General features: G+C 40.2%; 1 protein-coding gene across 2 annotated transcripts in view; it reads right to left on the bottom strand.

Moving 5' to 3' along the window:
• Positions 1-25,203, bottom strand: part of LOC126291933 (disheveled-associated activator of morphogenesis 1) — a 1,026,745-nt gene that overhangs the window by 91,921 nt on the left and 909,621 nt on the right. For both annotated transcript variants that reach the window (XM_049985659.1, XM_049985658.1), the window contains 6 exons: positions 23,735-23,854; positions 21,319-21,408; positions 19,703-19,774; positions 13,030-13,260; positions 5,425-5,622; positions 1,784-1,998 (listed from right to left, as the gene is read on the bottom strand). In XM_049985659.1, the coding sequence (XP_049841616.1) occupies positions 1,784-1,998; positions 5,425-5,622; positions 13,030-13,260; positions 19,703-19,774; positions 21,319-21,408; positions 23,735-23,854 (926 nt within the window). The remainder of the gene's footprint in view (positions 1-1,783; positions 1,999-5,424; positions 5,623-13,029; positions 13,261-19,702; positions 19,775-21,318; positions 21,409-23,734; positions 23,855-25,203) is intronic.

Raw genomic sequence — 25,203 nt, 5'->3', positions numbered from 1 at the left:
CATGCGGGAGGCCGGCTGGACGTACCGCCGAATTGCTCAACACGTGGGGCGCGAGATCTCCACAGTACATTGATGTTGTCGCCAGTGGTCGGCGGAAGGTGCACGTGCCCGGCGACCTGGGACAAGACCGCAGCGACGCACGGATGCACGCCAAGACCGTAGGATCCTACGCAGTGCTGTAGGGGACCGCACCACCACTTCCCAGCAAATTAGGGACACTGTTGCTCCTGGGGTATCGGCGAGGACCATTCGCAACCGTCTCCATGAAGCTGGGCTATGGTCCCGCACACCGTTAGGCCGTCTTCCGCTCACGCCCCAACATCGTGCAGCGCGCCTCCAGTGGTGTCGCGACAGGTGTGAATGGAGGGACGAATGGAGACATGTCGTCTTCAGCAATGAGAGTCGCTTCTGCCTTGGTGCCAATGATTGTCGTATGCGTGTTTGGCGCTGTGCAGGTGAGCGCCACAATCAGGACTGCATAAGACCGAGGCACACAGGGCCAACACCCGGCATCATGGTGTGGGGAGCGATCTCTTACACTGGCCGTTCACCTCTGGTGATCGTCGAGGCGACACTGAATAGTGCACGGTACATCCAAACCGTCATCGAACCCATTGTTCTACCATTTCTAGACCGGCAAGGGAACTTGCTGTTCCAACAGGACAATGCACGTCCGCATGTATCCCGTGCCACCCAACGTGCTCTAGAAGGTGTAAGTCAACTACCCTGGCCAGCAAGATCTCCGGATCTGTCCCCCATTGAGCATGTTTGGGACTGGATGAAGCGTCGTCTCACGCGGTCTGCACGTCCAGCTCAAACGCTGGTGCAACTAAGACGCCAGGTGGAAATGGCATGGCAAGCCGTTCCACAGGACTACATCCAGCATCTCTACGATCGTCTCCATGGGAGAATAGCAGCCTGCGTTGCTGCGAAAGATGGATATACACTGTACTAGTGCCGACATTGTGCATGCTCTGTTGCCTGTGGCTATGTGCCTGTGGTTCTGTCAGTGTGATCATGTATCTGACCCCAGGAATGTGTCAATAAAGTTTCCCCTTCCTGGGACAATGAATTCATGGTGTTCTTATTTCAATTTCCAGGAGTGTAGTTTATCACTGTTACCTTGGGTTGCTTATTTGTTATATCATAATTTCCTATGGGAATTCACTATAATTATGTCATAAGGCTTCCGGCATTCCAAAATAAAATAATTAGGAACACATGTATTGCTAAACAAAAAGTATCTTGTAATCCAATGTTTAAAAAAACTGATGAAGAACAATACAATACAATGTGTAATTTTCTTATATTAAAAACAATAAACTTTACATTTCCAGAACAACTACACCACTCACTACACAGAGAATTACAAACTTCAGACACACTATTTCAAACTTTATGCCCAAACATCAGAGCATATTGGTTTAAATATTTGCAGTAAATTAATAGGCAGTAATGTATTCAACATGGAGCTTGGTCACTGAAGAAAAAGCTGCTCTTCACCTTTATAGAGGAAAAATGTTGTTGTTCTGTTGAAAAATTCATGGATAAAAACTACACAATTTGAGCAAAGGAAATATGTTTCTTCTTTTTTTTTTTAATGTCAAAAACTATATGGATTACGGTATAGCTGTGCAAAAATAATGTGAAATGACAGTATTTCTAAAAAAAATGTTTTCATTGTAAATACTAAGATGTCTCCAACAAAATGAAGCAAATGATTTGAAAATTTTAAGTAATGTTATCAATAAATCACATTTCACACTAGTACAATTTTACAGACCTATCCAGTGTCTCATTCTCGTGGCCCCTGAGCTTGTCAATGATGGGCTGGATGCCGAGCATGAGGAACTCATAGCGCAGGTGCAAACGGAACTCGAGGTTTTCCTGGCCGGGCCCGTAGTTGAGGACGGCATTCACAAATGACATTATGGCTGTCTTCAAGTTCACTTCATCACGGTATATGCCTGTGCTCCTGTCCAAGTCATTCACTATGCCCTACGTACAGTGGAACATACAGTCACATCATATAGCACAACTATACAATATTGACGAACAAAACGAGTTCTGTTCAAAAAATACTGGAACATTCATAATTTCATGCCAATGGTGTTTGGAGTGAAATGTGGTTGGCATCCCTGCACGAGCCTGTGTTTAATGTGCAACTTCCAGAAGTTTCATTGTCATATGTCTGTTAGTTATTGTTCAGTGCTGTATCGAGTAGAACATTGTGTAACACAGTTTGTGAATTTCGATATGGCACAGCAACATGTCTGAATTAAATTTTGTGTGAAACTCAATAAATCCCTTACAGAGACACACTAGATGTTGCAAAAAGCCTACAGTAATGGATGCTTAAGCCATACTTGCTGTTACAAGTGGTTCACACGGTTTAAAAATGGCTGGACGGAAGTTAAAGATGGCCCTCATTCAGGATGCCCTTTAATGCCTACCAATGACGTTCATGTCAGGAATGGCCCCAAAATTGTGCATGCCAGTGGAAGACCGACTGTCCGAGAGATTGCAGAAGAATGCAACATTTCAGTCGGATCGTGCTGATACAGCTTGTCCCAAGTCTCACGAGTCAAGACCAGACAGATCTTTGGCTTGCAATCTGTGAAGAGTTTTTGGATTGCACAAATGAGAACAGGACGTTCCTTAAGAGAATTGCAACTGGGGACAAGACATGGGTCTAAGGGTACGATACTGAGACCGAGGTTCAGCCATCAAAACGGGTTGGGAAAGGTTCTCCAAGATCAAAAAAAGCTTGTCAGGTCAAGTCAAATGTCAAAGCATGCTGATAGTTTTCTTTGACTTTGAAGGATCAGTTCATCACGAATCGTGCCACAGGGACAAAATGTTAAATGTCGGTACTATCGGGACGCGTTGTGGCGTCTGCAAGAAAATGAGAGAAGGATATGTAGTGAGACAATCCGTGGCTCTTGCATCTCAATAACACACCTGCACCTTCATCCCTATTGGTGCATGACTACTGTAGAAGAAATGAAATCACTGGGCTGCCTCATCCTCCATACTCTCCAGATCTGGTACCGTTTCATTTTTTTTATTTCCAAAGCTGAATACCCCATTGAAGGGATGAAGATTTGCAATGACAGATGAGATAAAAGAAAATTTACAGATGGCGCTTCATGCAATCGAGCAAGAGACATACCGAGAATGCTTCTGGAAGTGGAAATGGTGTTGGGAGTGGTGTATCAACTGTGGAGAAGAGTATTTCGAAGAAGGCCATGCTCAATAAGTAAAAGGTTAGCATAGATAAATTTTGTGGACAACATTCTGGAATTTTTTGAACAGACCTCGTGTATATAGTGAAAGAAAAGTGCAAAGTCCAGGGTGGAATAACAGCAATATTATGGAAAGGATAGTGTGCTGTTCACCATAAAGAGGAGTCACTGAGTGATACACAGGCATAACGAAAAGGCTGCCATATATTTTAGTTTTTGACCAAAAGTGTTCATGTGTATGTGAGATGTGCTTGTGTAAATGTGTGTGTGTGTTTTCTATTCCAGAAGAAGTCAAAATGTATGGCAGTCCGTCCATTGTGCCTGTCTGTGACCTGTGACTCAGTGTCTCCACTTTCTCTTTATGGTGAACAGTGGTCTATCCTTTTCATAATTTTGTTATTTAGTGAAAGACATATTTATACACCTACATGATCAGCTGCTGACAAAAACTTTTTCGTCTATACAGGGATCATACTACATCAATATAGTTGCCTTAATATGATGTTAAATAGGCAAGTGTCTGTGTTGTTATTTCAAGTCACTAATATACTTTGGCTATCAGGACACCTATGTGCTCTTGCTACAAAAGGTGGCTATAGAAATATGTCTTTTATCAAACATATTGCAGCTGTGGAGCACCAGGTTGTAAAAATATGTCACAACATAGATAATTAATTCATAAATCATAACATTCAATAATCTTCAGAGCTTTCATTTACAGTATCAGCCCTCAGGGTATTCAGGCCATAAACTCTGACTTTTATAAAGTTATATAGCAGTTGTCTTCAGTGCACTGAAAGCATGAAGCCACGATAGAATTGTTTAAATAGCAGGGAAGAAAGTAAGAAAATAAAGAGCAAAAATAAACAACTTATTCTCAAACATATTCTGACATTCTACAAAACTTCTGTCCCAACCCCCTCCCCCCCCCCCCCCCCCCACACACACACATACACACACACACACACATGCATTTCTTTCTTCAACAGTACAACTGATTCTTCTTGTGTTGAATCTAGCTAACTACAGACAACGTAAAACAATTGCTCAGAGGAGTTGTTCTTTCGAATGAGGTTCTTCTTCCTGTCTTGCCAGTACCTTTCGATTCATTCACTTTGCTGCTGTTTTTGTTACCGAGTGATGCTCCTTCCATGTTTCCTAGCTTTTTCTCAAAAATCCTTTATGTTTTTGTAATTTTGGTTCTGAACTTTTTTCTCCTCCGAATTTCGTTTTCAGGTATATTCATATCTTCTTTGGTCAGCTGATTATTTTTTTTTTCGAACTATTCAAAGATTCTTTTATCTAATGAGTTGTACTCTTCAATGAATTTTATTATCTAATGAATATTTTAACTTCACCATCCCCCTGTCCCCTCCTGCAACCTATTTTTGGTCCATTCCCCTCTTTTTTCACTTTCTTAGAAGTTCTTAATTGCATCAATAATTCTGCTTTCCTTTTCTCTGCAGGTTAATCCATCTTTACTTCTCACTGTGTTCTTTATGTGATATCTGGACTAAAACTGGAAAATTTCTTATCAACATGTTACCACTGACATCCTTTTCATTTATCTCCCCTCAGCTGGGTTCTGAGTCACTTGCCCCATCTTTCCATTCTTCTCTTACTAACCTCTCTTTCCTTCCCACGGGATGAAAATATATGTTTTCTGACAGTAAGTATAATAATTCTCACTTTAAAGTATTTCTGTCATCATTACTTGCAATTTCATCTCCTTAAGGTAATTAATGCTCAGTCATTCTGTCTCCTCTTAAGTTTATAGTATACTTATGCTTTAAATTGCTCTTGGTGTAATGTGAGTTGGATTTTTTAAATTTAATATGGCTGTCTGTAGCTTTTTGTGAACTGCCAATTTTATTTAGCTGAGTTCTGCAATGAGTTTCATTCTATACTATCACTGCAAGTACCTGATTTTGCTAACAACATAACTCTTATGCTTTTCCTTTTATCTTTTAATTTTATTGCTTATTCTTCTAATTTGGTTCTTCAAACAGTTCAAAAATCTACTTTTAGAAACCATGTAACTGATTTGACACCTATTTATAAAGTAATATGAAAGTTTAGCTGACTTTGCAAGCTAACATTTTGACTCAGTTGTGCTGAATATTTTGATAATGTACTGCCTTTACTTATAAGTAATAAAGGGCTACTGCTCGGCACATACCTGGAAGCGTGTGCGCTCGGCTGCATACGCTTGATAGTGGAGCATCGCCTGCAGCACCTTGCGGTGCCCACCGGGCACCAGGCACACAGCACCAAGGATCTCCAACACGGCAATCTTTGTCTTGACATTCTCTGTGCTCAGGCTCTGCGCTATTGTGTCGATAGCTGTGGGATGTGCCAGTACGTGCGCTCTACCGTTCTGCAACAGCAGAGTCATACAAACTGTGGGTGGGAAAACAATATTGACAAATGGCTACTAATAACAGTGTCTTAGCACTGGAAATGTTTCACAGTTATTGCATTTTTCTGTAGAACGCAAGACTGTACAGATTTGCATGTAGTTAATAATATGTAATAAATGCAAAATGATTTAATATGCATTTCATAAAATATATTTCTGTATTACATTATTATGTGTTACATGTACTTAATAAATGTCTTATTTCTTTCTGCTTCATGTCGAGTGGTCGAGTGTATGAGTGATGCAATGTTGCAATGGCAATATCTCTGCTACAGCTGATAGTTCAGTTTCATACGTAAAGAAGAGAAACAATTGAGTAAGTAGCAAAAAATTGAACTCAAATTATTAGTCTGTAAATGAATACACACTGTATTTGAAGATTTAAAGTGATGTGGAGGCAATACATGATTGATATATTACAGAAACATATGCTGAAACTAAGTTTTATATTAAAAGAAATGCGAGCACTGCAAAAATACAAAAGCTCCATTACAGACTCTGAAAAAACAATGATAATTAATTAAAATGCTGTGAGAGAGAACCATTATTCTAAATTGATAACAGATAAAATGTTATACGTTTAAAGAAGCTTATGGAATTATTTTTTCTACAATTTACAATGAGCCTGCAAATAAATAGACATCATTAATGTTAGTCAGGGGGAAAGGAAATTGTGATCTACGCTCAGGAGGAAGATAGTCCACCCACCTAATATTCTGAGCATGGCCATAGCACAATACTAATACAAACCATATTAACCGCTTCTTGACTGACAATAAAACAGACCCTTTGTTGTTAAAATATTTTCTTTTAATTCACATGTTTTGACCAGAGCCTGTCATGAAAGTATCAGAAAAAAGAATTTGATACAGATCAATGTGCCACATTTGTGATCAAAACAGAAATCGTTTTACATGATACTCTGTATTAAGTTTTTTATCTGAAATTCTGATGGTGGTCCATATCCAAAAGTGTTAAAAAAAACAACAACAACAATAACAATTATCAGCCAAGATGTGGTGCTCAGGACATGCTCAGTATCCGTATAGTGGTTATAACCTCCTGTGCAACTTTATATCACAAGTTAGATACAAATAAGAAAAATGATCTTTGGAGTTCTAGATGTGGTGTTACACAGAATACCAATACTTGCCAGTTGGAAGCAACATGGCATCCGATACAGTTGTTTATAGTGAGAAAGTGAACATAAGTTATAGTTGTGTGGAGAAAAACGGAACATACGTAAATTATAACAGTGAAATAGTGAAGCTAAATGAATGTGTACAAGCCTGCAATTAATTGTAGATGTACTAAGGCAGGACATTGCACATTTAGAAAATGAAAATGCTGAACTGAAAAAGGCGCGTAATATCCCGATCGCGAAAGCAAGTAAAACACGGAACTGGGAGCACAGGACTAACATGATCACGGAAGAAACAAGCAAAAAGGTGATAAATACAACGAATGGAACGAACCGCAGCAATAAAAGCAGTTTCAGTGTCCTACCTACAATAAACGAGTGCTCTGAAGTGGATATAGGCCTATAGGCAAAAACAAGGCAACATAAACTCCTGGAAATGGGAAAAAGAACACATTGACACCGGTGTGTCAGACCCACCATACTTGCTCCGGACACTGCGAGAGGGCTGTACAAGCAATGATCACAAGCACGGCACAGCAGACGCACCAGGAACCGCGGTGTTGGCCGTCGAATGGCGCTAGCTGCGCAGCATTTGTGCACCGCCGCCGTCAGTGTCAGCCAGTTTGCCGTGGCATACGGAGCTCCATCGCAGTCTTTAACACTGGTAGCATGCCGCGACAGCGTGGACGTGAACCGTATGTGCAGTTGACGGACTTTGAGCGAGGGCGTATAGTGGGCATGCGGGAGGCCGGGTGGACGTACCGCCGAATTGCACAACACGTGGGGCGTGAGGTCTCCACAGTACATCGATGTTGTCGCCAGTGGTCGGCGGAAGGTGCACATGCCCGTCGACCTGGGACCGGACCGCAGCGACGCACGCCAAGACCGTAGGATCCTACGCAGTGCCGTAGGGGACCGCACCGCCACTTCCCAGCAAATTAGGGACACTGTTGCTCCTGGGGTATCGGCGAGGACCATTCGCAACCGTCTCCATGAAGCTGGGCTACGGTCCCGCACACCGTTAGGCCGTCTTCCGCTCACGCCCCAACATCGTGCAGCCCGCCTCCAGTGGTGTCGCGACAGGCGTGAATGGAGGGACGAATGGAGACGTGGCGTCTTCAGCGATGAGAGTCGCTTCTGCCTTGGTGCCAATGATGGTCGTATGCGTGTTTGGCGCCGTGCAGGTGAGCGCCACAATCAGGACTGCATATGACCGAGGCACACAGGGCCAACACCCGGCATCATGGTGTGGGGAGGGATCTCCTACACTGGCCGTATACCTCTGGTGATCGTCGAGGGGCCACTGAATAGTGCACGGTACATCCAAACCGTCATCGAACCCATCGTTCTACCATTCCTAGACCGGCAAGGGAACTTGCTGTTCCAACAGGACAATGCACGTCCGCATGTATCCCGTGCCACCCAACGTGCTCTAGAAGGTGTAAGTCAACTACCCTGGCCAGCAAGATCTCCGGATCTGTCCCCCATTGAGCATGTTTGGGACTGGATGAAGTGTCGTCTCACACGGTCTGCACGTCCAGCATGAATGCTGGTCCAACTGAGGCGCCAAGTGGAAATGGCATGGCAAGCCGTTCCAAAGGACTACATCCAACATCTCTACGATCGTCTCCATGGGAGAATAGCAGCCTGCATTGCTGCGAAAGGTGGATATACACTGTACTAGTGCCAACATTGTGCATGCTCTGTTGCCTGTGTCTATGTGCCTGTGGTTCAGTCAGTGTGATCATGTGATGTATCTGACCCCAGGAATGTGTCAATAAAGTTTCCCCTTCCTGGGACAATGAATTCACGGTGTTCTTATTTCAATTTCCAGGAGTGTATGTTTACTAGGCCAAAAAGGGCTGGTCATGTGAAACCCAGTGACTGTAGAATTCCTGTGGTAACAAATAACCGTTTTCATGCACTAGATTCAGATATAAATGTGGAATCCATGGAAAACTGTGATGACAACAACAATCCAAATCTATATAGTGACAAGCACATGAGCAGAAACTTCCACAATAAACGTGAAGACAAACTCAAAGTGAAAATATTCTCTGATAGCCATGGACGTGAGATCGCAAAAATACTATGTTACAGTCATTGTATACAAGCAACTGGTATTGTCAAACCAGGTGCACCCATCCAAGAACTCATTAGAAACATAGAAACTGAACATGATTGTCATATTGTCGTCATAGCTGGAGCCAATAATGTATATAAAAACGACCTCCACAGTGCAACAAGAAACCTTAAGGCAATACTAAATTCAACACAAGAGAAATCAGTTTTTGTAGTCAGAATTCCACATAGGCATGACTTTGCGGAAGGGTCATGTGTGAACGTGGAAATCATAAAAGCAAACAGGCAATACTCAAAGATTTGCAGGGCCTACCTAAATGCATATTTTATAAGTATGGACTTCTTGCAAAGAGACTGTTACATGAGACATGGTATGCACCTTAATAACAGAGGCAAGAAGATTCTGTGCCAAAACAACAGCATGATACTGAAAGCATCTGACAACCAAGAAGTAATTGCTGCTCTTCCTGTTCCTTGCTTGACGCAAGTAGAGCCTGAAGAAATGGTTACTTCTATTGCAGCAGTAGAAGTAGAGGTGGGAGCAGCAATTATACCTACACACATAACAAACGCTGCAGCAGCAGTACCTACCACATTTCATCTACAGGATTCAACAGCAGCAGAATATGAAGCAACATCCAAATCTCCACTGTCACCAGTTGCCACAACAATGCCTACAGCAGCAGCAGTACCTATCACACTTCACCAGCAAGATTCAACAGCAGCACAAGAAGAAGCATTCACCTTATCTCCTCAGTCACCAGATGCCAAAACAGTGCCTCCACACACCATAACAGCAGTTCCATCAATTCCTGTAGTAGCAGCCTCATCTACAATATCATCACAAGGAGGCAAGGTAGGCATACAACAGTAGATGCGCTACCACTCCAAGTGAACAATTTTTTAGTAAAAGGCAACAAGAGGCAGAAATCCAAAAGATAATCCTTGAAAAAGGTTTGAAAACCAATCACCATAGTGTTCAGTGTGTAAGCAACAAGAGCATGGATCTTAAAATATGTTACCTTAATGTTCAAGGACTGAAAGATAAGTTCTTTATCATAAATGAGTTTGGTATTGATAACCAGTTTGATATTTCTTGTCTGAGTGAACATTGGGCTAATGAGAATAAACTTGCAGTTGCCAAATTTGACAATTTTAGTATAGTAAATAGCTACTGTAGGAAAGAGCACATTAGAGGTGGTGTGGCAATTTATTCCAATCAGTCACTCAATTGTACAATAACCAAACTAGACTTAAATTCCTTGTGTGATGAACAGCACTTTGAAGTTACGGGTATAATCATTAATAGTCATAAGCTAATAGTAGTATCCATGTACAGATCACCAAAGGGAAGCATTAACATATTTTTAGAAAAAATGGACATGCTATTGAGTAAATTAAGTAACATTAAATGGCTACACTATGATATTGCAATAGGAGCTGATTTGAATGCTGATTTTGATGTTACTAAATATAAGGGTAGTCTTGCAGATCTGGAAAACTTACTAGGACAGTACAATTTACATCATATTAATAACATGCCCACAAGAAACAAAGCATGTTTAGATAACATCTTTGTAAACTGCAAGACCACTGAAAACACATGCAAAGTTGTAGTGTTCCCTTTATCTGACCATGACTCCATATCTCTAAATTATGCAAGTAAAATTCTCCTCAATAGGAGCAATGCAAACAGACCTGTCCCAACAGTTGTGATTACCAGACCTGTAACTGAGGATAAAATTAACACATTTCGTAATTCCCTTGCTGACAGAGACTGGTTTGGCCATTGTAGTGTCGATGGACATTACACATCAACTAATGACCCGCCAGCCAAAATAATATTTGATAGATTTTTTAATGCATTCTTGACCCTATTTAACTATAGTATTCCCATAAAGAAAATCAAAATAATGGACAGCAGCCACAAATCCAGATCTCAAAACAGAGAAAATATATGGTACACCAAACAGCTGACAGATCTAAACATAGAATAGTATGAAGTCTGAATGTGCCAAATCAGCCTATGTGGAATGCAGGAATGAAAACAAAAAAGCCATCCTGCAGGCCAACAAAACCTACAATGCCAACAGCATACATAATTCCACCAATAAATGCAAAACCGCTTGGAAAGTAATTAACAGTGCTGCCACAGATACTAAAAAAGACAAAATTAATATCCCACTACAAACACTCAATGAGTTTTTTATTAATTCAGTGAAAGAAATAGGAGACGCAATTATCAAACCAGACATTAGTCTGTTAGAGTTACTCTCCCAAAATTGGGGTAGACAGTCACTAAATACAAGCATTCTAACCTTCTCCGAAGTAACGCCTAGATATGTACAAGGGGTCATAAAACAACTGAAATCATCTGATAGCTTAGATATATATGGCATATCATGCAACCTACTAAAAAAAAGTGTGTGATTGCATTCTGTACCTTTTAACCCATTGCACAAAGAAGTGCTTACTTGAGGGATATTTTCCTGATGAGTTAAAACTGTCTAGGGTTGTCCCAGTATGCAAAAAGGGAGATAAAGATTCTCCATCTAGTTACAGGCCTATTTCAATAGTACCCGCATTCTCCAAGGTAATAGAATGCATCATCTACCAACAATTATCATCTCACTTTGAGAATCTAGGAATAATTAATGCTACACAATACGGGTTTAGGAAGAATCTGTCAACCATTGATGCGATCAACACAGTAGTCAGTTACATCCTCAAAGTTTTTGAGAACAAAGGCTTTGCTCAGGTCTCATTCTGTGACCTAACCAAGGCCTTCGACTGAGTTGAGCACACGGCACTACTAGAGAAACTAGAATTCTACAGCATCAAAGGAAACAGTCTCAGACTATTAAAAGCTTACCTCAACAACCATAAACAGGTAGTTTGTGTTGGTAAGGAAAAGTCAAAGATAGAAAATGTTAAAGTAGGTGTGCCTCAGGGATCTGTACTGGGGCCCTTCCTGTTTCTGATTATGATCAATGACCTCCCCTCGTTTGTTAGATCCACCACTGTATTGTATGCAGATGATATGACTTTTCTTCATAGCAGTAACAATCTTAATGGTCTTAAAACCTGTGCTGAAAATACACTCACTCATGCAGCTTATTGGTTCAGAGCAAATGGTTTCCTGCTAAATGAAAATAAAACTCAGCAGATAATCTTCACTCTGAAACAAGCCACTATCTGGTGACCCTAGTTCTGTTAAAGTCCTGGGAGTTTATTTAGAGGAAAAGTTATCCTGGGGCCAAGATGTAAACTATATTAGTAGTAAGCCATCTAGAGTAATTTATTTATTAAGACAATTCAGAAATTGTGTACATGAAACATACATCAGATCATCTTATTTTGAATTTTTCCAAAGTATAATATCCTATGGCATTATCTTGTGGGGTAACTGTAGTCATATACATAACATCCTATTATTACAGAAGAAAGCCATTAGGATAATGACAAAATCTTCACATAAGGCTCACTGCAATCCCTTATTTACCAAACAAAAAATCATGACTGTAATAAAGCTCTATATATACAATGTCTTAATCTTCACGAAGAAGAACCTACAAGATGTGAAACATAGAGAAAATGTACTTTGTTACAACACAAGAACACATATACACGCCTTACCGCAGACTATCAAAATCAATAAATGGCTATGAAGTCACAGGGCACAAACTATTTAATAAGCTGCCACATGCCATACAGGATCTTCCTGAAAATACATTCAGAGAAAGACTGCATGAATGGTTTATTGCCCACCTGTTCTTTGATATCAATGAATTCTTCAACTGTAAAATTCAGTAATCCAACAGATGACCCACTGTACATTTATTGTAATATAAGCTAAAATATTTCAGTAGTCAATACCTTATCACACTGTATTATAAACTGTAACTTCATTTGACGTTGTCAATTGCTGTAATGGCCTCAAGACAATAAAATCTTTATTACTATTATTATTATTATTATTATTATTATTATTATTATTATTATTATTATTATTTGTCACCTGGAATAAATGAAGCAGAATTGTCTTAATGGTTGTAAGCAAGAATGTCTACAAAAAAGAAAAAAATTAGGCCAATGAACTCAACCTCAAAACAAACAAGCCTCAGTGAAAATCCACTACGTACCGAGTTGTTCATGAGTGCCTTGACACAGCCGATGAGTGAGGTGTGGACAGAACTCTGTGCTGTCTGGTAGTCCATGCCCCCCAGGAAGGAGAGCAGTGCGGGCAGACCATCCAGTTCCACAAAGCGCAGTACAAAGCTGTGCGGCTGGGTGCGCAGCGCTGTCTTCAGTGCATCCAGCTGCCGTGTGCGGGACCGCACCTCATCGTCTGCGTCCACTGTTGGAAATTGAAGCTGTGGACCAGAAAGACTCATCACCTGATTGGCTCAAGCTCTGTCACTATAAAATATAGCAACGTGGAATAGCTCAACTTGCTACAACACCACTCTTAATACAAATAAAACTTTCTTACCTGTTTTCCGTCCTTTGTATACTTAATACATATGCATAGTATGCACTGAATCCCTAATTTTTTTTTTTAATGTGCAACTTTCTGAACCTTACAGTATAGTGTACTATTTACATGATGCTAAGAATGACAGTGTAAGTAGTTAGTAAGGGAAGCTGTAGTTGAGAATGGAGAGAGACAAGGTTGTAGTCTGTCTTCCAGGTTTAAACTCAGTAACCAATAAAGGAAACTGAGAAGAAATGTATAAAGGACATTAAAGTTCAGGGAGAAGAAATTAAACTTTTAGGTTTGCCGACGACTGTAATTCTCAGGACTCAGACAAGCAGTCGAACAGGATGAATATTGTTTTAAAAAGACTTTATAAAATGAATGTCGACATAAGAAAAACAACTGTAATGTAGTGAAGTCAAATTAAATAACAGAAGAAATTAGGAGACAATAAAAGAAGTAGATGAGGCTTGCTGTTTGGGCAGCAAAATAACTGAGGGTGGCTAAAGTAGACAGGATGTAAAGTGCAGACTGCCAATAGCAAGAGAAGAAATATATATTTAAATGAAAGTGGAATTTGTTAACGTCAAATGTAAATTTAAATGATATGAAAACTTTTCTGAAGATATTTGTCCGGATCATAGCCTCGTACAGAAGAAAAACATGGAGAACAAAAGGGTTCAGACAAAAAGAGAATAGAAGCTTTTGAAATGTGCAGCTATAGGACAAAGCTGAGGATTAGATGAGTAGCAGGTACTGAATCAAATTGGGGAACAAATAATATCTTATGTAACGTGAATAAAATAATGGATAGGTTGATAGGGTAGATCCTGAGATTTTAAGAAATCAGCAGTTTGCTACTGAAAGGAAGAGTGTGGGATACCAAAGCTTGACTACATTAAGTTGGTTCCAAGGGATGTAGATTGCAGTAGGTACACAAAGGCTCACACGATAGAGAATAGCGTGGAGAGCTGCATCAAACCAGTCTTAGCATGGAAGAGCACAACAGTTATTCAGTATATTACTTACTTGATACTAATGATGACAGGAAAGTAGTTTGCATACAAATATTATATCCGAGGAAGTTTTCCAAATTTATGAGTCATGAAATCCTCGAGCGCTTGAAAATTCTACCCCACTAAAATGTTGTTTTAATACGTACAATAATGGAAAGTTAACCACTCACCTACCGCTGATTAATGTTTGGCACCTAGAAACACACAATAGAAACAGTACTTCACTAGTTTTTTTCAGTTCTTTCTCTAGTAAAAGTACACATTCATGTGCGCAACCACACAGACACACCCAAAAGCACACATTCATGGCCAAGTGTGTCTGTGTGGTCACATGCATGAATGTGTGCACTTCTGCCCGAGAAATACCACGAGCTCAAAAGCTACCAAAATACTGTTTCTGTTGCATGTTTCTATGCACCACACATCAGTCAGCTGTAGGTGAGCACTTGTCTTTTCTTTATTTCACGTATTACTCATGTAGTCATTTAAGATTGACATACCTTACTTAGGAGCACTGATTTTCTTCTTCCTAAAAATTATCGTTTTGAAAACTGCGGAATTTAAAAAACATCCATATTCAAAATTGTTATTTTAAGAATAACAGAATGTTCTAATCTTAAAATGTAATCCTGCTGAAAATCCACTCATTTGAGTTCCTAGAAAATTCATGGCTGGCCTTGCTAAAACCTAGACATAAATTTTATGTCCACATTTTCATTCACAAAACATAGAATACAGATCGTATAATTACATCATTTGAAGAATATGCAGCTGATGGTTAAAATAGAACTTCATTGCCAAATATATATATATGTATTTTTATGTCTTTTACACTGGAAATGAAAATGGAATTTTTTGTAATTTTAACTTTTTTAAAAAACCTCAATACACACATCTTTAAAGAGGCACAACAAACAATCTTCCTTTCTCCAATTACTTGTATAGTAGCACAAGTAATTGGAGGAAGGAAGATGAAAGCTATGGTGTTTGAAGATGATCTGATGATTTGGGGGAATAAAGAGGAGAAAGTAAAAGAAAAGTTGGACATATGGGAATGAACAGTACAAGAATATGGGATGAAATTTGGTACAAGTAAGAGTGAGATGATTATTGCAAACAAGAAAGAAGGAGAGAGGAACAAGTGGAATAACAATTGGTGGGGAAAGTTTGAGGAGAGTGGAAGCCTGATACAGGATGATGGAAAAAACGACAGAGAAATAAACAAGCGGGGGATAAAAGCAGGAGCATTTCAGAAGAGAGTCAGAAGCCTGATATGGAGCAAGAATGTACCCCAAATCAGTAAAAAGGTTATATATCGGTCATACTGTGTCCCAATCGTGACATATGCGTCGGAACCTTTTATGAAAGGAAGAGAGGAAAGCAAAGTACTAGCTAATGAGATCAAATTTGTGAAAAACAGTATTGGAGTGACAAAGATCAGAGAGTTAATGAAGGTGGAACCATTACAGGAGGAGATAGAGAAATCAAGGCTGAGATGGTGTGGACATGTTAAGAGAATGGAGGAGAATACCCAGGAGGATACATGAGATGAAACTGGAAGGAAAGAGACCAAGAGGAAGACCAAGAGACAGATGGAGGAAAGGAGAAGACTGGACCAAGGTGAAGACGGAGAGATGGTGGGAAGACAGAAGACAATGGAAAGGCCTTATGTTCCATACAGACCCGGCCAGAGGCTGGAAACTGCCCGTGATGATGATGATGATGATGAACAGATAATGGCACAGTCAGTGACCACCGACTTCGTATAAAGACAGCAGGCCATCCACTGTCAGAGTAATTCTCCGAGAGTAACTTCTGCTGTACACTCACTATTCAGTTGGTGCATGTTCTGTAGTCGTCAAGTAAAGTTCATATATTCATCATTTGGACATACTGCTCTAGAATTTACCACATTGTAGTTAAAATTATTGGATGTAAATTCCACCTATTATGCAAAGCATTTTTTTTTCATGTAACCAAAACATGTTTTGCACCTCTGTGCCATTGTCAGTGGCTTTTCTTTATTCAAATCTTAATTTTACATTATATGGTTATGCAGGACCATTTATACATTACAATGCAGTGGTAGCTTGTCATGTTTTGTTTTGGCTGATCCTTTTCCTTTCATGCTTTTATGAGTTATTGAGAACCACACACAAATAATACATGTATTTTGCAGAATTTTGTTTGTAATGGACCTTTTCACTTCACCAAAATATTGTGTAATCATTATTATTGTGTCCCATCTCAGTGTTTGTCATAAACGTAATTTTGAGAGATATGTATATCACTGGATGTGCTTCTCAGTCACTTAAAGAAAAAAAAAAAAAAAAAAAAAAAAAAAAAAAAAAAAAAAAAAAAAAAAAAATAATTACCAGTACAGGGTAATGTACAAATGGTCCTAAATAATCATATAAGCTAAAATTAAGAGTCGAATAAAGAAAACCCACCGATGATAGCACAGAGGTGATGAAACGTGTTGGGTTACATGAAAAACCAGACTTTTGCATAACAGGCAGACCTTATATCCAATAAAGTCTGATCATCATCGGCAGTAATAGAAACAGTAGTAAACAGAAACTAAAATTCAGCTTTGATGGTGTTGTATCAAATTATTTAAAACTACTTAAAATACCTAACAGTCCAGAAATGAACAATGACACGAGAAGAAGATTTTTGACAAATCATATAGGTCAGTAAAGTTACAACTATTGTGGCCACAATGGATTCTGCAGCCCTGCTGCAGGTATACCACTCGTCTAGCTCTTTTCTGACCAGAGTTTAAGAATAAGTCAGTGAATTGAGGCCTCAATAGTTGTAATTAATGTACCGTTGTTTGCAGTTGTCCGAGTCCGAAAGTTGGGCCACACAGCTATGAGCGATACATACAGAAGTGTGCCAAGGAATAGGTAGAGCTGAGCAACATGTACAGAGTAGCTGCTTCAACATGAAGTGAGGTGGGCTATATGTGAATTCTAAGGCTGCTGGTGGACTAGTTTGAGAGTCACAGAACATATGGAACTGTACATATGAGTTGGTCAGACACAGCTGTAGTAATCCATCTGAATAAATAAATAACTCAATTTACTGAGCTCCTATTGGTTCACAACTGGTTTTGTATGCTAGATACAGATGTAAGTTGAGTAATGGTGAGAGGCTGTGCGTGGAGCAGCACAGCATGCACTGACAACTCGGCAATAATGCACTGAAAAATGATCAGCGTGAGGATAGGGGGCATCTCTGTTTTATTGGGGGGCAGCCTCCATGATTGAAAAAGGTTGACTGTGTGGCTCCTGAGGATTTAACTGTATAGTTACGAAACTAGTTGTGAACCAATACATCAATAAATTGTCTGATGACAGCTGTTGCAGTTATTTATTTATTCGTGTGGACCTGTGTTATGTCACAGTTCTAAATTGAATGAACTGATAATTATCTGAGACACGATAGCTTTCTCTGTGTGAATGATTGATGCTGTCCTTCCAGGTGTACAACTGAGTTGTCAATTCCATTTTGGGCCCAATATTTCGATAACAGACTCAGTCGTCATCTTAGGTGTTGCAAGACGTGCCGTTGTGTATGCTGAATGATTGGAGCCCGACTAACAAACCTATCGGCCATTCTTTCTACAATTATCTATAGATCTAGATACGACGATTGAAAAGTTCCGTTAAGTAAGTGGCATGTCCAAGTATTCATTATAAGGCTGTGTGACAAATAGTAATATACTGTTAACAAGGCTCAGTGTTTGCAGACATAGAATATAATTTTCTTTGAAAATGCCATTATAATGACGTAAATGTTAAGCTGCTAACAGCAGATATATAGTAAAACTGAGGAGGGAACAGTTTTTTCTCCAGACTAGCAGATTCTTTTTCTGGGACACAACCCGTCACTGGGCTACTGGTGAGACTGCAGGTAGAATGTCCTCCTACATTGCAGCACTACGAGGGGGAGGGCAGTGGCCCATTGCCGGTCCCAGCCACCTTTTACCTCCAAGAAAGATCCCTGGTACTCTTTTGATAGCAGGCTGGGATTATCCTGGAGGGATTCCTATCTGGAATTGAATCCGGGATCTCCGGGGCCAGATCGACCTAACACAATGTACGAATGAATGGAATATGCGTAATGATACCAGAGGATGACAAAAAATAGTGCATAAAAATGGAATCGACAACTAAGCCATACCATTAAATGCGTACCTTTAATATAGCAATGTTGCTTAAAATAACCCAGAAACCACAACGCACTGAAATTGTGAAAATACAGAGTCGCCCATTTCAGAGTGAATGTCATAGTTGCGGTTAAATCTGCACCAGTGTAACACATTGGTAATGGTAAGCAGTAATCTGTTATGAAATATTTCACAATGAAGAAGATCCTGTTCACATTGTACAGAAAATGTAGTTCTTGAACAACTGAAATTACATATATTTATTTAAAATAATTTTTATTTTCTGATACAATCACTATTATAATAAATGTTCCCTTGGTTTTAGCCACATAGATCTATGTGCAGCACAAGTGACACTGAAAGCCAATACAAAAGGACACAGACTTGTTTCAGTGATGGAAAATTGTGACAGGTATGTTGCAGTATCTTAACTGGTAGGTAAAATGGTAAAGCTGAAAACTAAAGGTCAATTTCAATACTGCAGTTCTTCACTACATAAGTCTCACAGACCTCTATCACCACTAACATATAGTTTTCCACAACCAGTTTAGCCAATAAAAATGTTAATCGGTATGACTGTCAATTCATGAAGGAACATATAGATCGTGTTGACTTTATCCAAAACTGACATAGACAGAAGTAGTGGTTCTTGCTGAATTCTTGCACGAAACAACGGTGTGTCACCTCATGCTGTCTACTAGATGATTTTTCTTTTTACTTTTTGATTGGCAACATGTTAGCCACATTGCCTTATGCCACAAGACTGATATTTGCTTGTTTATACAAAAAAGACACACGAGGTTGAAAATTATTTTGGTACCTTTCAAACAGTGAACCTGTACACTTTCCACTGTGGACCAAACAATCGAGCACAAAAAAATTGTTTCATTAATGTGCAGGGAAACATCCCTGCACTTGCAGTATTCAGCAAATTTTGACTTAAAGTCATATTAGAACTAATCAGGATCACCACACACTCTAGGGACAGCTACAGGGCAATGTAGTAATGTCAGTTACAAAAACATTGTAAATAATAGCAGCCCTAGTGCTGCAATGTGTGAAGTTCACGACAGCAGAAATTGAGGTGAAACATACACAAGTGAGCACGCTATCACGTTAGACTTCTCGGTGATGGGTAATATAGTTACCATGGCAAGAGCCTTGACGCGCTCTATGTAGTGCTCCGGCAAGTGAGACAGGTCCGTTTCTCCCTCCTGGTCCTGCAACACAAAATATGAAACAGTGTAAACTCAGAACTTCTAAACTCATTGAGTTCCACAACATTAACTGTTCATATAATTACTGTGGTGATGAAATGATCAGAAAGTTGGTTTGCTGAACATACTCCAATTCGAAACTTCCTGGCAGATTGTGTGCCCAACCGAGACTCGAACTCGGGACCTTTGCCTTTGCAGGCAAGTGCTCTACCAACTGACATACCGAAGCATGACTCACGCCCCATACTCACAGTTTTACTTCTGCCAGTATCTCGTCTCCTACCTTCCAAACTTAACAGAAGCTCTCCTTCTGTTAAGTTTGGAAGTAGGAGACGAGATACTGGCAGAAGTAAAGCTGTGAGTATCGGGCGTGAGTCGTGCTTTGTTAGCTCAGTTCGTAGAGCACTTGCCTGTGAAAGGCAAAGGTCCCGAGTTCGAGTCTCGGTCGGGCACACAGTTTTAATCTGCTAGGAAGTTTCATATCAGCGCACACTCTGCTGCAGAGTGAAAATCTCATTCTGGATACTCCAATTCATTAATGTTATATCAAATAATTTCCTGGGGCCGTTCCACATGAGGTATTCATTGGACAGAAATATGCTTCAAAGATAATATATGGTGTCCATCCTCAAACTTCATGCTTTACATACATTCTCTTATGGAGTCTGTTGTAAACAGCTAGTGAAATTCAAAAATATAACACAAACAACAAAAATAACTTCCACAGTTTAAACTTATTTTTGTCCAGAAAGAAGTGAACTATGAAGCCAAAAAAGTATTTCATTAGATCATATTAGAAGTATTCTTTGTTTTATAAATTCTTACTAAGGAAAACCTCAGATATGTAAAACATGTCTCAAAATAAGAACACGTATCTATAGAAATAAGAGATATATTAATGTCCATCGAAAGATAGTAATAATTGTATTTTTAAGTAAGAGGTAATAACAAATTTGTCACAAATCGTGTAAATGTACAAAACACTGAGGAACAATAGATAGGTAATAGACGCTAGTGTAGCTATGCATCATCAAAGAGAAAATCAGTTTACAACACACAGTGACCCTGATCACATTGCTGTGCAGAAGTCAGATTATATGCAATGCTTCATCCTTTGGTCAGATAAAATTAAGAAAAAGGCCAAAGAATCAATAACTCAAAGCATTTGTTTGTACGACAAAACAAGTTAGAAGATATACACGTCAGTCAGTTCTACTACGACATTCGTCAGGAAGTTACACTCCACTAAATTCTTTAGCCTCCTCTTAAATTGAACTCCATTAGTAATTAAACTTTTTATGAGTGATTGCAAGTTATTTAAAATTAGTATTTCAGAATAATGGACACCTTTCGGGACCAAAGCCAGTGGCTTTAAATCTTTGCAACGATTATTCTGATTTCTAGTATTCCTTGACCACATCCCTTGCGTATTAAAGTTGTTGGCAGGTAACCAAAGTTCTAACAACTTATTGAAATCACAATGTAATTCAATGAACATAAAAACTTACTGTGTCGACTATTCCACAAGATCACAAGTTTTGCCTCACCTTCTTCTTGCTACAGTATATCTGCCACTTCTTCTCCGGAGGCAAACTCAGCATCGCCGCCTTGTTCGGTGCCGTCAGGTCGAGCTCCTCCTGCAACGTACAGTCGAGGAATCACTTCGGGACATACTCCAATCACAATACAGAGTCGAGCAGAAGTACATCTTAATTGATGACAAGGACATGATCAAAATCTCACAGACATTGCATCTGTGGATAAATTACGCACAGACATTGCATCTGCAGATAAATTACGCGAAGACACCTCAGTTTGGGTGGGAGATATAAATTTAGATGACAACTTGCGAGTGTCGTCACAATTTTGATTCTCGTGTTGTGACTTCAGAAGTGAGAGGTATTCAATGCTCCAAATAGTGTTAGACATATTTGAAACAAGAGCAGCATCACTCATTAAAAAGTAATAAAGTAAATCGTGGGAGAGTTGAATGCACTTACCTACAGCAGTGTCACAGCCAACTGCCACACACAAGCCGGCAGTGCTGCACCCTACATATAGCTGCGTACCAGAGTGGAAAGGAAAAGGCACTGAGAGAAAAGGCGGCCGAAGCAGACAACTCTATTGTCTCATTTGGTGGATAGACAATCAAGATTGAGCAGTATGAGCTCATTAATGGTTGTGTTTGTACCTCTTCCTATTGTTTTGCTAACGTAACATGATATCCCGAGAATTTTAAGCAGTTTTCATTCACAGAAATGCTAACTGTCAGGTTAAGGGGTGAATATCAAAACCTAATGTAACTTCTGTCAGGTTCACTTTCAAACAGAATATTGTGTTCATCTTGACACTGAACATTGGTGTCATCCGAACGAGACACAGCCAGTGAAAAGGCACCACAGATGCGAGCTGGTGCCAGTGCCATAGAGACTTGCCATAGACACTTCCAGCAGCGCCGTGGATGAAGGTATCGACTTCGCCTCGGCCAACTGCCGGTCTACAGTCTGCCAGTCTTCAAGTGATTACAGACAGAAGCCTACTCGCAAGACAGATGAGCGGCTCTCACTCATTTGGCACTAGATCATCGTCCAGGACTGACTTAGTGAACTCTTAAAAGTGAACAGACAGTTGTTGTGAATTGCGTTTGATATGTGCTGTGAGGCAACAGCTTTGCTGTGGTGGATACACCGCTTCCCATCAGATCACTGAAGTTAAGTGCTGTCGGGCACGGCCGGGACTCGGATGGGTGACCATCCCGGCTGCCGTGCGCTGTTGAGATTTTTCTGGGTGCACTCAGCCTTGTGATGCCAATTGAGGAGCTACTCGACTGAACAGTAGCGGCTCCGGTCGAAAAAAAACCACGACTGGGAGAATGGGGTGCTAACCACACGCCCCTCCTATCCGCATTCTCAGCTGAGGATGACACAGCGGTCAGATGGCCCACTTGTGGCCTGAAGATGGAGTGCTTTTTATATACTGTGAAGTTTATCTACGATTAGTTGCACTTGCCACTGAGGGCCTTTTTGTGTTATATTACATGCGGTGTTGCAGTCTTCATTATTCAACAACTAACAAAAATAAGTAAACCTTTTTAACTCATTTGTGGCGGGGAGAAATTGTCTTAGCGATGTACTCAACCAGTAGCTGTTTTACGAACTTACAAACTCACAAACTCGGCCTACCTTAACAACAGGGGTAATGCGGCCTCCACCACAGTAGCGACGAGGCCTTAACAAAACTGGCGCTGAGAATTTACAAAAGACAAACTGTCATCCGTGCCTGATACAGCAAGACAGATATTATTAAGAGCAGAGATGGAAGTCAGTGGCATGCAGATTATAATTACACGAAGATAAGACGTTGATGAGAAAAGAACTGAACACTTAGGAACTCGTGAAAGTAAATTTTTCTGGGACAACATTGCTGTTTCTTAAAATGACAATTTGTCGCACATTTCTCAGCTACCTGCTAGATCGTGCTATCCTGTGCAAAAAATTGAAACCACTTTAATTTTAAAAGCGGTATTTAGATACCTGCAGTGAAAATGGGTATGCTGAAAACAGGCAGAAGAGTTCAAAGCGCCACTTTGTCAGCATACACCGTGTTCGAACTCAGGTGCTTTGCATATAGCAATTTTATGCCTTTTCATGAGAGGAAGAGAATGTAGATGTATGCGAATAAGGATGGCTGATAGGACAATGCTACATAAGTGGTCGGTTCATTGGTTAATCGGATAGGCAATGTTGGGTGAATATGTGGCTGGGCAATGTCGAATGAACAATATAAAGCGGATGAATATGTAATTGGACATCACAGGATGAAAGTTTAGTTAGACAACACGGTGTGGATGAATGTATACTTGGGGACATTCTGTGGACGAATGCGTCATGGATAATTGTGATGCTGCCTTGCTACTACCACATCTATCTAATGGAGCTACAACTCTCCCCGAGTGCCACTCACCACGAGCTCTGCAAACTTGGCGTCCAGCTCCTCTGGGGCAGGCATGGGCTGTGTCGGGGTGAGCGACAGCGTGCCTGCCTGCTCCACCACGCAGTATGTGATCTCTGGCGGCTCGGCATCCTGTGGACACAACAGCACGATACAATCACATTCGTGTGTTTTATAATAATGAATGATTCAATGAACAACCGTGTGTGTTATGGTGCAAGTTCCTGCAGTCACTTTCCACAAATTGTGTTCAGTGATGAATAGGGACTCTCAGCAAACTCCTTATAGTGAATTGTTATGGTGTTAAAATGAAATGGGCCTTACTAAAACAACCTTTACTATACTACAAACAATTGACATTGAAGTTCTGTTCACACACTGTCACAGAGCTAGTCAACGATCTTTAATTAATAATAAGCGATAACTTGCGGTTCTTGCAAAGTTCATACTTGTACAGAGCTATTTTGACACGAAATATGTTTCACTGCCCCTTGACCTTGACAAACTTCACATTAGCATGCTTCAAGTGAGGAAGGGTTTACCAATGAAGATAACATAAGAACACAAAACATGTTCCAACTTAAAATAGTATACAATTGATGGCTTTTAGCTTATGAAGGAAATTTAGCTAAAACACCTCTACCGGGAACGCGTACCATATCTACCGGGGTGAAGTTCTTTGACTGTCCTGGAAAATACGGGGGCCTTTCGGAAAGTAAGTTTCGATCGGTCGCGAAATGGAAACGATTGTGAAAATCCGATTAAGTTTCGCACAGACGTGTGGGGTAGTGTGTCTAGTATGCCCGCCGATCACGGCACATCGCGCTTTTCAATTCTGAGCGCACAGTGAGCACATAAAGGTGCCTAGAAAATAGTGTATAGCAAAGTGTGAGGACCAGCTAAGAGATTTCGCCTTACGTTGTGCAGCCTACGTGGCTCATTTCTGCTCGTATGAACTGATGGCTAAGAAGACAACATTTTAGCACAGGCAACGAGCTGTAGACGAACGCAGAGAATTGGCGGAAACCACAGGCGGCTGCCTTCTGTGACGACGCTATTGAATGGTTAGTACAATGCTACGACAAATTTGGAGAAGTAGCTAAATATTGCAAAAAACACATTTTTGATTTTCACAGTGGTTTCTATTTCGCGACCGACCGGAACATAACTTTCCGAATAGCCATCGCATTTCATGTCTTCATGCACCTTAAAATAGGCAGTCTAATTCATATCGTCTGCCTGCTGTGAGTAAGGTTGCCTACGTTAAGGTGCGTGAAATATTTTCCAGGCCAGATTTATGTTGTACAAAATGTATAAGTTTATTCACGACGCCCTGACACTGTTTCCATGGAGGATGCGGCGAGTGGAGGAAGCAATCTCCACATACCGAAGCCTCACTACACACGTTATTATTGGTTTGGCACGAAACCACTCAACAATCACTTAGTAGCGGCACACACACACACACACACACACACACA

This window comes from Schistocerca gregaria, chromosome 9 (genome assembly GCF_023897955.1).
Source record: "Schistocerca gregaria isolate iqSchGreg1 chromosome 9, iqSchGreg1.2, whole genome shotgun sequence".
In the NCBI taxonomy this organism is placed as follows: Eukaryota; Metazoa; Arthropoda; class Insecta; order Orthoptera; family Acrididae; genus Schistocerca; species Schistocerca gregaria.
The sequence above is the reverse complement of the archived record's forward strand: the minus strand, read 5'-3'. Positions and strand labels throughout refer to the sequence as shown.